Raw genomic sequence first — 14,090 nt, 5'->3', positions numbered from 1 at the left:
ACGCCACAAGCACCGTACATTGAAAGAACTGAATTTTAGGTGTCTACTACTGTAACGTCTACAACAAAACTACCTACAAGGTACTACTGCTACCAGAGGACACAAAATATTCATGTTGATGTTTCAGGCTTTCCAAAATGTCTCATTTCCTAACCCCAGATTGCAATTGCACCTTGACAGGACCACAACACGTTCCAATTTTTTCACACGCAACAAATTTGAGTCACCAGTTAATCGTGTAGGTAAGAGTTAAATACGGTGCATTTTATTTCATGCCCAGCTTTAATATGCCGCTGTACTCGCACGCTATTTGTTCTAATTTCTGCCGATAACCATGGTAACTTGTAAGCCTTTCATATTGGCACTATGAGCAATGCATGGAGGCTACATTATGAGGCGAGCCCATATGTGATAGCGTTACCATGGGAACACTTACCCACACACTAGCAGACAAAGTACACACTGTCAGACAAAGAAGCAGAAAAGAAGGGGAAAAATTAAGATAGTACCAACTGCAGAAATAATTATCCATCAGAAAACCCAAGCAAAAGTCCACTGCCCAGCATTATATGGGTTACTGAAATGAAGAGAGCAACGAACCTTTGCTAGACTGGCTGTGAAGAGTACACATTCAAAGAGCTCTCCCATCCTCTGAAGAAACTCATCCACATGTGGTCGTTTCAATACATAAACCTGGAATGACAATGACTATTTAGGTCAAATGGTGTTGAAGGTAAAAGGAAAAAAAAAAAAAAAAAAGAAACAAACCAACCCACTGCTGTAATCCTAAACACTTGAGAAAACAAAAGTTAGCATGCAGGCGCTTCAAATGCTGAGAGAAAAAAAAAGAGTATATATGATAAAAGTAGACATTCAATAATGAGAATTTGAATGCATGGACTGCAAAGACCCATGCTGATTATGCAATTGCAAATACTGTGCATCACCTGGAGTGATGCTTCCTGAAAATCTCATTAAGGCACAGAGAGACAGTAGGGCTTCCCAAGAAATGAGGATGCAAACCTCTCAACCAACATGATTTTGGTGCTGGTGTCATCAATCCGAAGAGCTTTACAGAAGAAATAAATCTGAAGAAACCTCTGTGATGATAGGAATTGCACAACAGGGAACTGTTTTTCTTCCTGTGGCTAATTCCTTCATTTTCTGAATTCCAGGCGCTAAGCACTGTACCGCACTCATGATACATAGCAGTCACTGGGCTCTGTGCAGAGGTGTTCACCAGAAATCTTCACTGCACCACGCAGAACATCTGGCAAATGCAGCTTTCTAGATTCAGTGGAAAAGTCTCCATCTTCTACCCTGACCTTGCAGTAGGATGAATGCTCAGGATCTTGCTCCTCCGGAGCAGCTGGGTTTCAATGGCGCTAAGTTGCCTTTTTGCACCGACAACCATCCAGGCAGCCTGGCTGCCTACTGTCAACAACCTGATTAATTAATATTAGAACCTCCTTGCTTGCTTTTCAGAGCAAGCAAGACGATTTGCAGAAAATACCGAGATAAGGTAACTGCTGGTTAGAAAGCTTACAACCATCCACAACACTCTGGGAAGCCGAAGAGGGGAGTTTGCATGAAAAATATTTATCTATCTTGTTTGTGGTTAGATTAAAAGTTTGAGAGAAAACACTGGCAGCATTTTATCTTCTCCGTTGGGCAAATAATCCCTAATATTGGAAATTTCAAATGGAAAGGTCTGGCATATACCCGAATTCAAGAATTGCAAGCCTAATGCAATTTTAGGAATTCTTTGTTTGATATGCAGAACTAGATGAATTGCAGGTATTTTATGAGATTCATAGTAATAAAAAAGGCAAAAAACATAAGACACCCAGAGAAAAAGCCTGAAGGAGAAAAATATGGAAATGCCAGCTTGAACTTATGTGCAACAATTAAAGCCTCTAGCAAAAGCAAAAGAAGTTGTATAATAGAGATTCGAAATTTAAAACCTAAATCTGAAAGCAAAGTTTTATTAAAAACATGTATGATGGAGCTGTACCTTAATGACTAAAGCAGAAATGTTAATTACTTTTCTACTTTGCTTTAAGTGGCCAATAGCTCATAGCATGAAGACTTGATTTGCTTTCTAAGTTGTTTCTATTAAGTTTAACTAAACTTTAATTCTACCCCCTCAAATTCAAGTAGTACACTCAAACTTTGATGCAGACATGAATTTATAACCTAGACTTTTTTTTTAAACAAAAACCAACCACAGCAACACCCAGCCTACCAATTGTGACTTTTTATGAATTAAAACTTAAAGAGATTTGATAGATGCACTTCAACATTGCTCTTTCCAGATAATTACAGCAAAGGTTCCTGTATTTCACTAGGCATAAACCAAGTAATTTCCCTCCTGTAACAGTGCAATTCATTCTTCGCTTGAATCTTACTACACAGAATTGCTCTGTAGCATTCCCTTTCCAAATTATTTCTTCAAATTTTCAAAGAGATGGGTAGAAAGCCAGCTGCAGTCACTCTGCGTTTGGCTACTCAGACTTATCTGACTTGTCAGTTATAAGAGGAAAGATAGCAGGAAATGAGTTACCCATTAACTCCACGGTTCGTAATACAGTTCTTTAATTTTTTAAGCTGAAACTGTATTCCTACACTTATTTCTGAGAGCACAAAAGGGCACCCCGAAGTCTTAAAAGCATTCTTGGGTACTAAGTGCTGGAATCCAGCATGAATTTCCCTTTTAAAAACTAGCATTTTCAGCCACAGCAAAGTCCCCTTTCCTCCCCACGGCTGTGCCGGGGAAGTATTCCCACTTGGCACGTCAGCACGAACTCCCAGCCAAGGCTACGGACGTCGTGCTTGCGACACAACCCATCTCCTCCCCAATGCGAGCCTACGTGAAACCAACCCGGCAGCTATGGCCCGAGAGCTGCTCAACCACAGCCCTGTGGAAAGGGGAGAGCTTCTGAAAGCAAATATTTGGAAAATGTGCTCTTTTTGCAACTTGTTGGCCTCCCGCTGCTACGCAGCAGCAACTGGGCCGCGTGAGCTGTAGGCACGTGGCGTTTTTAGGTTGTGTCGTCGCCGTTCAGCTCTTTTTGGACCTCCTGAGCCATCACGGAGCAACCCTCAGCCTCCTCTGCTTCACTTTCCCTTGCTGTTTTGCCTTAAAAGTTACCTACTGGACCCTGGCCAACAGATTTGCTCCTCATTTAAATGTCCCGATAGCAATAAATGCGGCCTTGTCAGCGGAGGCCTCACCATATTCCCCCTGCCAAAGGCCCCAGCTCCCTCACCCCTCTCTTTTCAAACAGCACTGTTTTTCCTTCCAGAGCAACATTTCTTAATAACATGGCTGGATATTCCCCTTGAAATCGCTTTGAGAATTCCTACTTAGATCCTGCAAGCGTCCTTGTATCCTGGGCTACAAAATCTCTTTGGTTTATTTCACATAAAAAGCTTTCTTCAACCAACAGTGCAGCTCTTTTCTCCTCTTCCTCCTCGTTTGGAATTTTTTCCCTTCACTTTGTTAGTGGCTGGACTTGAATCTCAATGCCGCATGGTTATTTGTGGCTTGGCTTTCTCCTCTGCTGCCTGATGTCTTCAGTTTAAGTCTCTAGACTAACTGGCTCCTGGCATTTTTCTGAGATTTATATACTGTCTTCAGGGTATTAAAAAAAACCCTCCAGTTTTTCTGTACTGTTCGCTCACTAATATCTTCCTTATCACAGCAAGAATTAGCAGAATACAGTCATTTTTCATTAACCTTACTGTTAAAATGCTAAGGCACGAATCAGGCACTAGGCATGTTTTCACAGGATTCTGCATTTACAGCTGCTAATGGCAGAACACAAGCAATTATCTTGAATTGTCCTCAAGTGTGTGGTATTTCCACGTACAGTTTTTATACCTCAAAGCAGTCTTAGCCTAAAAAGATGTAGTATTTGTAAACCAAAAGAGAAACCCAGCTTAATTTCAATCAATTAAACAGGTCAGAAAGAATTGCCTTGCAAAACCGACTTCAGAATAACACAATTTTCAAGAAACGACAAAGAAATCAGCTCATGACATCTCAGGCTTCCGTAATCTCCTATGTCTTGTGGTAGGTGCATCTTCTTTGCAGTGAGGAGAGCACAACATGCGGGGTCTTAAGCCTTGTCTTTCTGGTCCACTCGGCCATGGCTGCCTCCCAGTGCAAGTAACCAAGAATAGGCCAGCAAGAATGGATACAGCCTATCCTGGATTACTTGAACCAGGTGACAGCCAATTAAGGAATTTCGTCCTTTATATAAAAAAAGTTCGTTATTTGAACAGCATTTCCCCCCACCGTTAAAAAACAGTTTGTACATTGCATTCGAAATAGACTTATTAAACATCTCTTTAGCTTTCTATAACTACTAATAAACAATTATTTATTCAATAGAAGAAAATGACTTAAAATATAGTTTTAATCTATTAATAAACAAATGACATTCAGGAACAAAATTCCAAATAACACCAAATCAAACGCATCCTGGCTGCTCTCCTTACTTTTGGGCACGGAGAGGCACAAAGGCATGGCAAAGTCCATTTGAACTAATCTGGGGGCTGCAATTGCTCTGCACTTGTTCAATGGGAAGGACGCTCCAGGAGAGAGGACATTTTCTTGCAGAAGCTATGTTGGTACCAAACAGGCTGAACATCTTTTCTCCAACCACTGCTTTCATCCTCTATAAACATCCTTTAAAGAGCACCTTCAGCCGCAGCACATTTCACTGGACTTCCCACAGCTTCTCCCTTATAATTTGGCAGAACAGGGGACCAGCTCTGATTTCCTTTTATTCAGAGAACCGGAATTAAATTAAAGAACTGGACAAAGTAGTGTCAGTTTGCATTAAACTGTGCTTTTTTATCTGTGCCGTGATTTCCAACACAAAGCGGGGAATTTATCTCCAGTAACACGAGCTGCCTTGTGGACGGGCACAGCCTCTGCAGGCATCTGAACACCTCTAAGAGAAGGAATGAGGGGTGCCACACAAGTTATTTCCTCGCAAAATAAAATGGCAAATCCTTTCTAACAGATGATGTAAATTTGGCTAGAGATAGAAGGATGGGAGAGGGCCAAGGGGTGTTCAGAAAAACTATTTTTTAATTGAGGAAAGCTGGTTTACCCAAGCACCCTTTAAGATGATGATCCAACAGTCCTTTTTGTAGAAGAGCAAGAGCCTCTCTCACCTTTGGATTATAAAGGACATAAGGGAGAGTAACTTCCCAAATTACGGGCAGCCTTTTTTCAACACCTCTGCTGAACAACAACAACAACAAAAATGTAACACCATGAACAAAACTCATTAGATAAGGCAGCCTCAAACCTCTTGCAAGCGGACAGCAATACACAGGAGACAAACACGAGTTCACCATGTAAAAAATAACTTGTATTTTTGGTATAGGAAATCTGAAGAAAACCCAATTTTTTTCCAAATGGGCACTTCTGAAGCATTGCTCCCCATTTGTCTTCCATGGGGTTCTGTGTAAGGCAGGGTTCAAGTATACCAGCACTCAGTCAGACACCGTGCTACTGGTCCAGTCAGGGACATGTGCTGCTGATGGTTCAATTCCGCATTTCACCCATCCCAGGGCATTTTAAATATTTAAGTATTTCTCTAATCTTTGAGTACATAAACTCCTTATGAAAACGGACAAGCATTAAATAGACAAATTCTGACAGATAATAAAAGTTGTTGGTATCGGTTTTGTTTATGCTTTAAGTGAATAAAAAGATTACAGGCTTGAAGTGGGAACGAGTTGTTAAAAACTCTACAGCCTGTGTTAATAAACATCAGACTAAGCCAGAAAGTCTGCTTTTGCCCTTTAGATTATAACACTTAAAAAAAAAAAAAAAAAAAAAAAAAGATTGCTAGATAGCAACACATTACTTTGCCTGCAGAGGTGATTACAAACACAGGAATTCAAGACTTTGCCTGCTCTGCATATTGTATAAATTAACTTTACTTCAAGGATCACAAATTCCTTACAATTAACTTCACTCTAACCACCCAGATTTGACTGATGTTTTACCTGTTTTAGAGATTTTGAATCTGCAGCACACAGGGATTAAGCAATTTCCTGAAAATTATGCAGAAAGTCTCAAGTGAGGCACATTTGAGACTGACTTCATTTGACCTGCTCCGTCCTCTGTCTTCTCCTTCCTCCCCTTCACTTTTAGGGTATGCACTAACCCACTCCCCTTGACCTGTTCCTCACTGCACCCCCCAGCTGAATATTTAAATTACAAACTAACAGAAAAACGAACCAAAAAAGCCCAGTCTTTTGCGGTTTTGTTTCGAAATATAAATGTCTAATATTGACAAGCTAGGCGATCACAGTCCTAAGTAACTCAAAATTGTTAGGCAATCTGTTTTATTCCCTTTCAAAACTGTTCCAGAAAGCTTTAGGAGAGAAAATGTCTGTGTTACAGCACCAAACACATTTAAAGTCCAAATCAAATGAGGATAAACACTATTGCAACACAAACCTCCCAGAACATCACATACACATTTTAAACATTCAGCTCTAGTGAAGATTATAGGTTAAAGTACCTTAAATATTGATTTTTTTGCTACATAAAAGAGGCACAGTACAGAGCAACTATCACTACTGACTGATATTCAGTAATCATTTTAAGACTGACAGTTACATGGATAGTTTTCATAACAGGAAATCAAACAAAATTATGAATTAACTTAATGATCTATCAATTGTTCCAAGCTAAAAATACCGGCATATTTGTCTGAGTAAAAAATAATCCATATAAAAGACAGCATTTCAGAAATCAAAGTATTTAAAATCTCCACTGAATTGCATCCAGGAAGATTTGCAACTTAAACCTACAACAACCAACAAAAGCTGTTTCAAGGAATTTGAAACCTTCAGATATCAGAAAGGCTCAACTTCCCAGCAACTGGTGTGACCTGTCTCCAGCATGAACTTCAACATCTGGCTGCAGAGGAAAACTTACCGTACTGTATATTTATTTCAACTGAATAAAGACACCAAACTAAGGTACACAAAGGGGACTGATTTTCAAATTACGGGCATTTTGCATTCACTGAAAACCATTTCACAGAGTACAAAGTTCTTGAGGAACAAGAGATAAAAACTAGTCTTACTGCAAATTTGTCTGGCCATTTTAAAGATACTTAAGTTTATAAGGAGTCCTAATCAAAGGAACCTAAATTACTTACAGGAAGGGGATAGAAATTGCCACAAAAATTGAAGAAACGTCTGTTCTCCTTTATACACTAACAAAGCATTGGCTATTTGGACTAGTAACAGACATTCAGACCTACTTCTGTCCATTTGTCTGTGGAGGGAATGCAGTATTCAGAGTAATTTCTTCTGGGTCTAGCAATGTTTGAAAACCCATCACGAGATCATTTCCCATTTGAAAATGTTTTACAATTAATTGACCAGGAGTTAAGTATTGAAGTCTTGAGAGAGATACTCTAGAGAATAGGAAAAGTGAAAATGGAAACTCGTGAGATTTCTACTCTGGTGGGAACTACATACCTGATCAAACGTGAATGCTTGCCTGGATGATACACTCCAGAGCGCAGCTTTTGTGTTTTTCAAAAAAAACCCAAGTCAGTCGGTGTAAAATAGCAAAGGCAGAAAGGTAACACTCCATGACACTGAGAATAGTTTTGCTACCAAATCAATGTTAAATGAACAACAGGGCTTACCTGATGTATGGTTCCATCAATCTCAACAGGAACGATGAAATCAGCATTGCTAATTGGCTAGAAGAGATGACAAGAAAATCAATCAACTTTAAAAATGAAATCATTCCAGGAAAAATTTCAGAGGCATAAAATAAAAGTTCACTTAATTCTGGAATTCATAAGCACTACTGACTGCACAGATCCACTCCGTGTCTGTGTCCTTTGCACACAGAAGTCAAAACTCGTAGGCAGCTGTCTTCACCAGATACTGCGTTCCCATCCTCCCTCATATTTTTCAGCTTCATACAATGTAATAAAGTTCACTGCTCGAGTAACCCTCTCTACTTCTGAGCATGTATACCAGGATAAATATCTATTTGGGTAACTCTTTCATCAAGTCTGCGTGGATGATCACAAAGAAATTCCGCCATTTGAAATTCCACATATTCTACTCTGGGTCATCAACTAGTAATTAATTTAAAATAAAGGCAGCTGTAAAAGTGGAACCTAGATGATATATTTGAATCAGGAGCTGCAGAAAGGAAAGACTTAAAGTCATTTAGTTAAATGATTCTCAAGACGCGATACCTGAAAAACATGCTATACTAACCCTAACTAATCATGCAAAACAGCATTTTAATCCTGAAGGAAGAGCAGGCACACCCTAGCCAAGTCCTAGAATCCATTTTTCTAGCTTGTTGGATACAACTATTTTCTTAAGACTTAGCGTGAAAAACTATCAGTCTAGGAAAATAACTTTGGAAGGCAGAAAAATGACCTTGTAGACAGTTTACGAGTACGTAGTCTAATCCTGGCTAGGCAGTGGTGGTAACTGAGGGGCACGCAGTTAACATTTGCTAGTTTAAATGGACAAACTTGGGTAGAAACCTTTGGTGTGGCTCATGCATTATGTCTGGGATAAAAAAATGATGTGAACATGCCTGGCTGAAGTCTGTACTAACTCCACGACCCACAGCTTGCGAACAGCCAAAAACCAAACACATTTTGATGGGACTGAGTACCAGACAGTATGCTTTACAGGTAACAGCCTAAAATGAATGCCAGGAGTACTCTGGCTGGGAACTATGGCATTGCTAAGCTTGTGCTGGAGAACACCTTCATGCAGCTCCGTCAGACCTTCCCACCTGGTTGTCTGGATCAACCAAAAGACCCATCTGAAGTACCACGAAGAAGCGTGGCCCTGAAGAACTGGTGAGGCTGAAAAGTGCCTTCAAACCCATTTGGGGCATTGAAGGGTGCCAAGAAAGCAGAGAAGCAGACAAGCTAAGACGACTGAGAAGCAAACTCACGCACTGGTGAGCCTTAACAGATGCTCGAAGAAAAACGGAAGGAAAGAGAATCCTGCAGCATTAAGCTGCAAACAGCCCTTTGATGCCCTTTCAAAATTTGATTTTAATTCCACTGTCGAACAACTTTCCTGTGAGGTCAGCAAAATAGCTGGAATAATTTATACCAAGAGCAAGACCTGCCCTCAGTAAAGCAGTATTGTGGAAGCTGGTCTGCTCTGACTTCCGTACGTGCTGTGTCAGACAGCAAACGAGAAGCTACCCTGAATATGGTCCTGCCAATAAACCACTATCAGCAACCAAACCTCAAATGCTGGACAACTCAACCCTTCTGATACCTGTTGCACTAGCAGGGGCAAAAGAGTTCCTCAAATACCTGCAGATACAATCTAGACTGTTCTTTAGCTTCCACCAAGCAAGTATCAAGATATACCCAGCTTTCTGCCTCTGAAAAATAGAAGAGAAGCTCCAACTGTTACCTGCACGGAGTCTCTCAGCCAGAAAAGACACTGTATTCCTCTGCAGTATCTCTAACAGCAAGAGAACAGGTACATAAAAATGTTCTGAAGCTTCACCTTAAAAGAAACCCAAATGAACTTCCAATAAGACCCAGCCACCAAAGTTTTCAAGTGGTTGCCAGCCCTGTGCATACTTTGAAGAGACTTGCAGGCACTTGTGTAATTTCTATATGCATGACTCCCTGAAGCAAGATAAATCCCTGTACCAGCAGAGGAAGAGTAGGTCACTGCAAGCTGCAAAGGTTTTGAAGCCCACCGACAAAAACAAGGCTGTGACTGACCTTTCTTACCAAAGGGACCAGCAGCTACCAACCACATGTCAGAGAAAAGCGTATCTTGTTTAGACAACTCAGTTTTTACCAACAAACAAGCCTCACCCTCAAGACTTTGTAACGCTAACCAAAGTATTCTTAACTACGTATTTGCTTCCCCCACTTGTATTTGAGGTACTACATAGCTGCGCTGTTGGCACAAGCGATAAGGAAAAGAGAATGGACTGGGGTTCTGTGCTTCACCATGATGGGAAGACAGAGCAGAGTCTGCAAGAGTTTGCTGGCTAAGGGCTTCCGGGGTGGCCTACACAAAGCACGTACACGTCCCAAGTGGGAACTGCACAGACAGACCGTGAAGGAAGGCAATGCATTTTCATTTAAAACTCTTCTCTTCAGTTAAAACTGTCTTCGTTTAATGAAAAGCTTCAGAGTTTTAAACATGTTCTACAGAAACGTTTCACAGCCAGTTTTGAATACAACTACATTCCAGACTTGCATGTGGTTTAATTCATTTTATACACGACAATGTTTACATCTTCTTGATTTAGTAATTTACGACTTTTTGCTTCTATTATTGTTTTATGATGGGAATGATAACTGTAATGTCTATCTATTCCTTTTTTACTCCTGCCAAAGCACCCCAAACTTTATTCCTTTAATATGCATTTAACATAAAAGACTAATATCTCTTAAAGCTTCAAATATGCAGGGGCATAAAAAGATGAGAATTACCCTCCTTCAGATGTTGCTGCTTTCATAAAGGAGTACTTTAAATACCCTGCATCTCTGGTTGTGTTAAAAAAAAACACAAAAAACCAATTATCTGCATTTGAAATATGAAGCCTATTTCATAACAGAATTATGAATTCTAAAACGTGTTTTAAATAAAGCCTTTTGTACTGAAAATCACAAATTTATGTATGCTCTTACAGCTTTTAAGTAGGGACCTGGCTGAGTAAAGCAGACACATTTTAATGAAAAACATCTACAAGTAACTGCACAATTATTCAGGCAGAGCACTGTGCATATAGGTGTCAAAACCCCTGGTCTTCTGGAAATCCATCAGATTTTTGATGACCACAATGGCCTTACTTCAGTACCCCTTATGAAACAAAATCCAAACAGCACCACTGATGCACACTGGACAGAGTGCCAGACACTGAACAACTCCAGCTGTTTCCTCCAACATTTACTCTTCTCTTAAATACACCCATCATAGTGCTTCACATTAAGATAACGTGACGATAGCCCTAAGACTCTAACACTACAGAAATTCTAACATTTTCCCGATGTTATTTACCTCACAGAAAAAAAGCAGTTTTCTTTTCCCGCAGAAAACACTGAACAGTGTTCAAGCAGAATAATCTTTTGATTTTTTTCTTAAATATCTATTTAACATCTTTTAAATACCCATTAAATATCAAACACGAATAAATGGGATGATTAAATTTGAAAACGAGCCCACTGAGCAAGCGCTCTGCAATAAAGGCAAACCTCAGTCCTACAAGAAAGGATTTACAATATGTCAACCATTAAACATGTATTTCTTTAAAATGGTTAAAAAATTATTAACCACCTAAATGGAAGCTCATTTTCTTTCAAGAACCAGAAAATCACAGCACAGCATACAGAAAACAGACTTCTAGTTTTACATTTCAGATAAAAATAATGAAGTATTAGACTTAGTATTATGTAAATTTAGACTTTTACATTGAGCTTTCCCTTCCTATTTTTGATTCTCACTTAATTAGGAAGGCATGGTCCCTCCCTTCCCTATCCAGCTGTGATTCTAATCTCCCTGAAAAATTTTGAAGTACGACTTCAGTCTGGGTACAGCAGACAGGGAGCTGGCACTGACGTTAAGAGGCCCCTGTACACCACCACAAATTCGCATATACTATTAGGCACAATAAAGAAAGAGAAAAATTTGAGTTTCAGTTAGAGGCACAGGAATATTTGTTCTAGTATCTCCATATAAGGTCTTCTTTAAGTCAACAAAGACAGAGCGTTGCCAAATTTCAACCACAACATGAATTATGGTTTGCATATTTAAATGCTGGCAACTAAATACTGCAGGATTAAAATGCTGGATTTTTGCTAGCAGTGAAAAATGGAGTGCAATCAGAATTACAAGACTGAATTCAGTGCTAACTCTAGCTTGCTGCTAGTAAGGAAAAATACTATTGATTCTTACAAATTCTCCAGTATCAAAGTATAAAACTATTCCTTTTATAATGTCTGACATTTAATAATCAGAAATACTACCAGTACTCTGAGCCAATTTAGGTTATTATTTGGGTATTACTGAATTCTCTGATTCTAACTTTAGACCTACTTAAACAATAGAAAAATACCACTACTTCCACCCCATGCTGAATTGTGAAGGGTTATACAAGTTGCTTCACAAGATGACTGACTCATCAGCAACAGCTAAATGCTATTTGCTTTCCTGCTGTGAAAGCTGAATACTTAAACCCTGTTACTATGACCAGAACAGCAGCCTGCCATTTGCTTACCCCACGATACACGATACAATCTTCTTCAGTAACGGAGCACAGCAGTCACTGGTGCCCACAACCTACTGGTTTGAGCTCTATCTACCCAGCATAGGGCTGTGCTGAATTTCCATTCCCTCCATGCTCCAGAACTATGGCATCATTTAAACATAAAACCCAAAATTGTATTGTCAGAGCAACAAGTTCTGTACCTGTTCGATGCTGGTCCTTGTTGGGATAGTTACGGTCTAAAGCTACAAAGCTAGTGACCATTCAGAGCCTTGTTTCAGTCTCAGGATCAAAAAATAGCAGTGTGTGTGGTACTCCCCTTAAAACTAAGTTAGGATGAATAATCGTAGAAGGAACAATGAGAACTACCAGGCGTCCTGGGAGAGCCTGCAAGACCAGTTAATGTGCTAAGAGGCTTCACAGCTCCTACAGCACTCCCTGGCAGAGGCAAGGTGCAAGAGATCACTTTCGAATGTACTCACCTTAAATGAACTGTGCACTAAAGTTTCATCTAAATCAATGACCACACACTTCTTCCCATAGTCTGATGCTGTCAGTTCTGGCAGGAGGTATTTAGCTGGTGGCTAAAAAAAGAGGAAGACAACAAAAAAATGTAAAACCTCTATTGAAGGGACACTCTTCTGCCAACATTACTCTTCCAGTAGTCACTCATTGGGAACTGAAATACGTGATTCAAAGTTGAATGCATTTCTGGGCTCGCTGCAAGGACACATATGGAAATCAATGGCTCATGCAATGCAGATACAGATTTTTTCTATTTTCTCAAATGTTTAGAATGTTTTCCAAAGCACTTGAGATGAAAATGGTAAAACATCATCGCTAATTGAAAACAACAGTGAAAAACTGGACATTTGGTACAACGACATATTTTCCCAGTGGCCCTCTTTCCAATGCCTCAGTTTTATTCGCTGCTGTTATCATCCTGCTTCATCAGTACTATTTCTGGCCACATCACATCGATGGACATTTACACAAATTCTGGTGGCCACGAAAAATGCTGAAATGGAGAAGCCATCCCAAAGGAAGATAGCACTACTGATTTTATCTTCCAGAACACATCTCCACTCTGATTTTTACTTACGAGGGTGCTGACCAAAAACTTGGGTAGTATTCAGAATCAAGGTATTAAGCCTGCAGTAACGAAAGCTCTCCTTAACCCATGCTCTTCTGCAACATACTGCCCTTATAAAAATGGTACCAATTACATAAAGGAAGAATTGACTTTTTTTTTTTTCCCCTGAAATCAGTGCAGTCGCATAGTCTTCAACCCCCAATTGAACATCCCAATCTGCAGCAGACTTGCATTATTTTAGGATTCTGCACTGATTAGTTCATGAAAGAACAGACATGGAGAGAGCTCCTCCATTTGGAGCTGAACCACTGCTGGCTTAAAGAGGTCTTTTTTGATTACGGAAAAGGACTAGTTTTATAGAAAAGCACCAGTAAAGAGAAGCTCGAGACTGAGAGGAAATTAAATCAATTAAGAATATAAAAAATTGGACATAGAACTCTAACTTCATTCTCTTGCCATCTCTCTATCTGTTCTATTCAGATGATGTTGCTCTGGTGAGGATGCATCCACCCTGTCCTTTGTTCCTTCTGGATACAATAGCCTTTTGTTGAGGTGCTAGACCTGAGGTCACCACTTGGCAGAGAGCAGTGTGACAACGGATGAGTAAGATACCCACTGAGCACATCACAGCAGCAAGTACAGATTCTCCCTTAATCACCGATTTATTTCGGATGGTGTCTCAAATTGATAGATACTGGCCAGCAATGCCTAGCAAGGTCTTGT

General features: G+C 39.9%; 1 protein-coding gene across 12 annotated transcripts in view; it reads right to left on the bottom strand.

Moving 5' to 3' along the window:
* The window catches only part of CTDSPL (CTD small phosphatase like), an 80,671-nt gene that overhangs the window by 9,488 nt on the left and 57,093 nt on the right, over positions 1-14,090 (bottom strand). For all 12 annotated transcript variants that reach the window (XM_040545751.1, XM_040545747.1, XM_040545753.1 and 9 more), the window contains 3 exons: positions 12,757-12,858; positions 7,695-7,751; positions 601-693 (listed from right to left, as the gene is read on the bottom strand). In XM_040545751.1, coding sequence (XP_040401685.1) covers positions 601-693; positions 7,695-7,751; positions 12,757-12,858 — 252 coding nt within the window. The remainder of the gene's footprint in view (positions 1-600; positions 694-7,694; positions 7,752-12,756; positions 12,859-14,090) is intronic.

This window comes from Cygnus olor, chromosome 2 (assembly GCF_009769625.2).
Source record: "Cygnus olor isolate bCygOlo1 chromosome 2, bCygOlo1.pri.v2, whole genome shotgun sequence".
Taxonomy (NCBI): domain Eukaryota; kingdom Metazoa; phylum Chordata; class Aves; order Anseriformes; family Anatidae; genus Cygnus; species Cygnus olor.
This window is presented reverse-complemented; position numbering and strand designations above follow the sequence as displayed.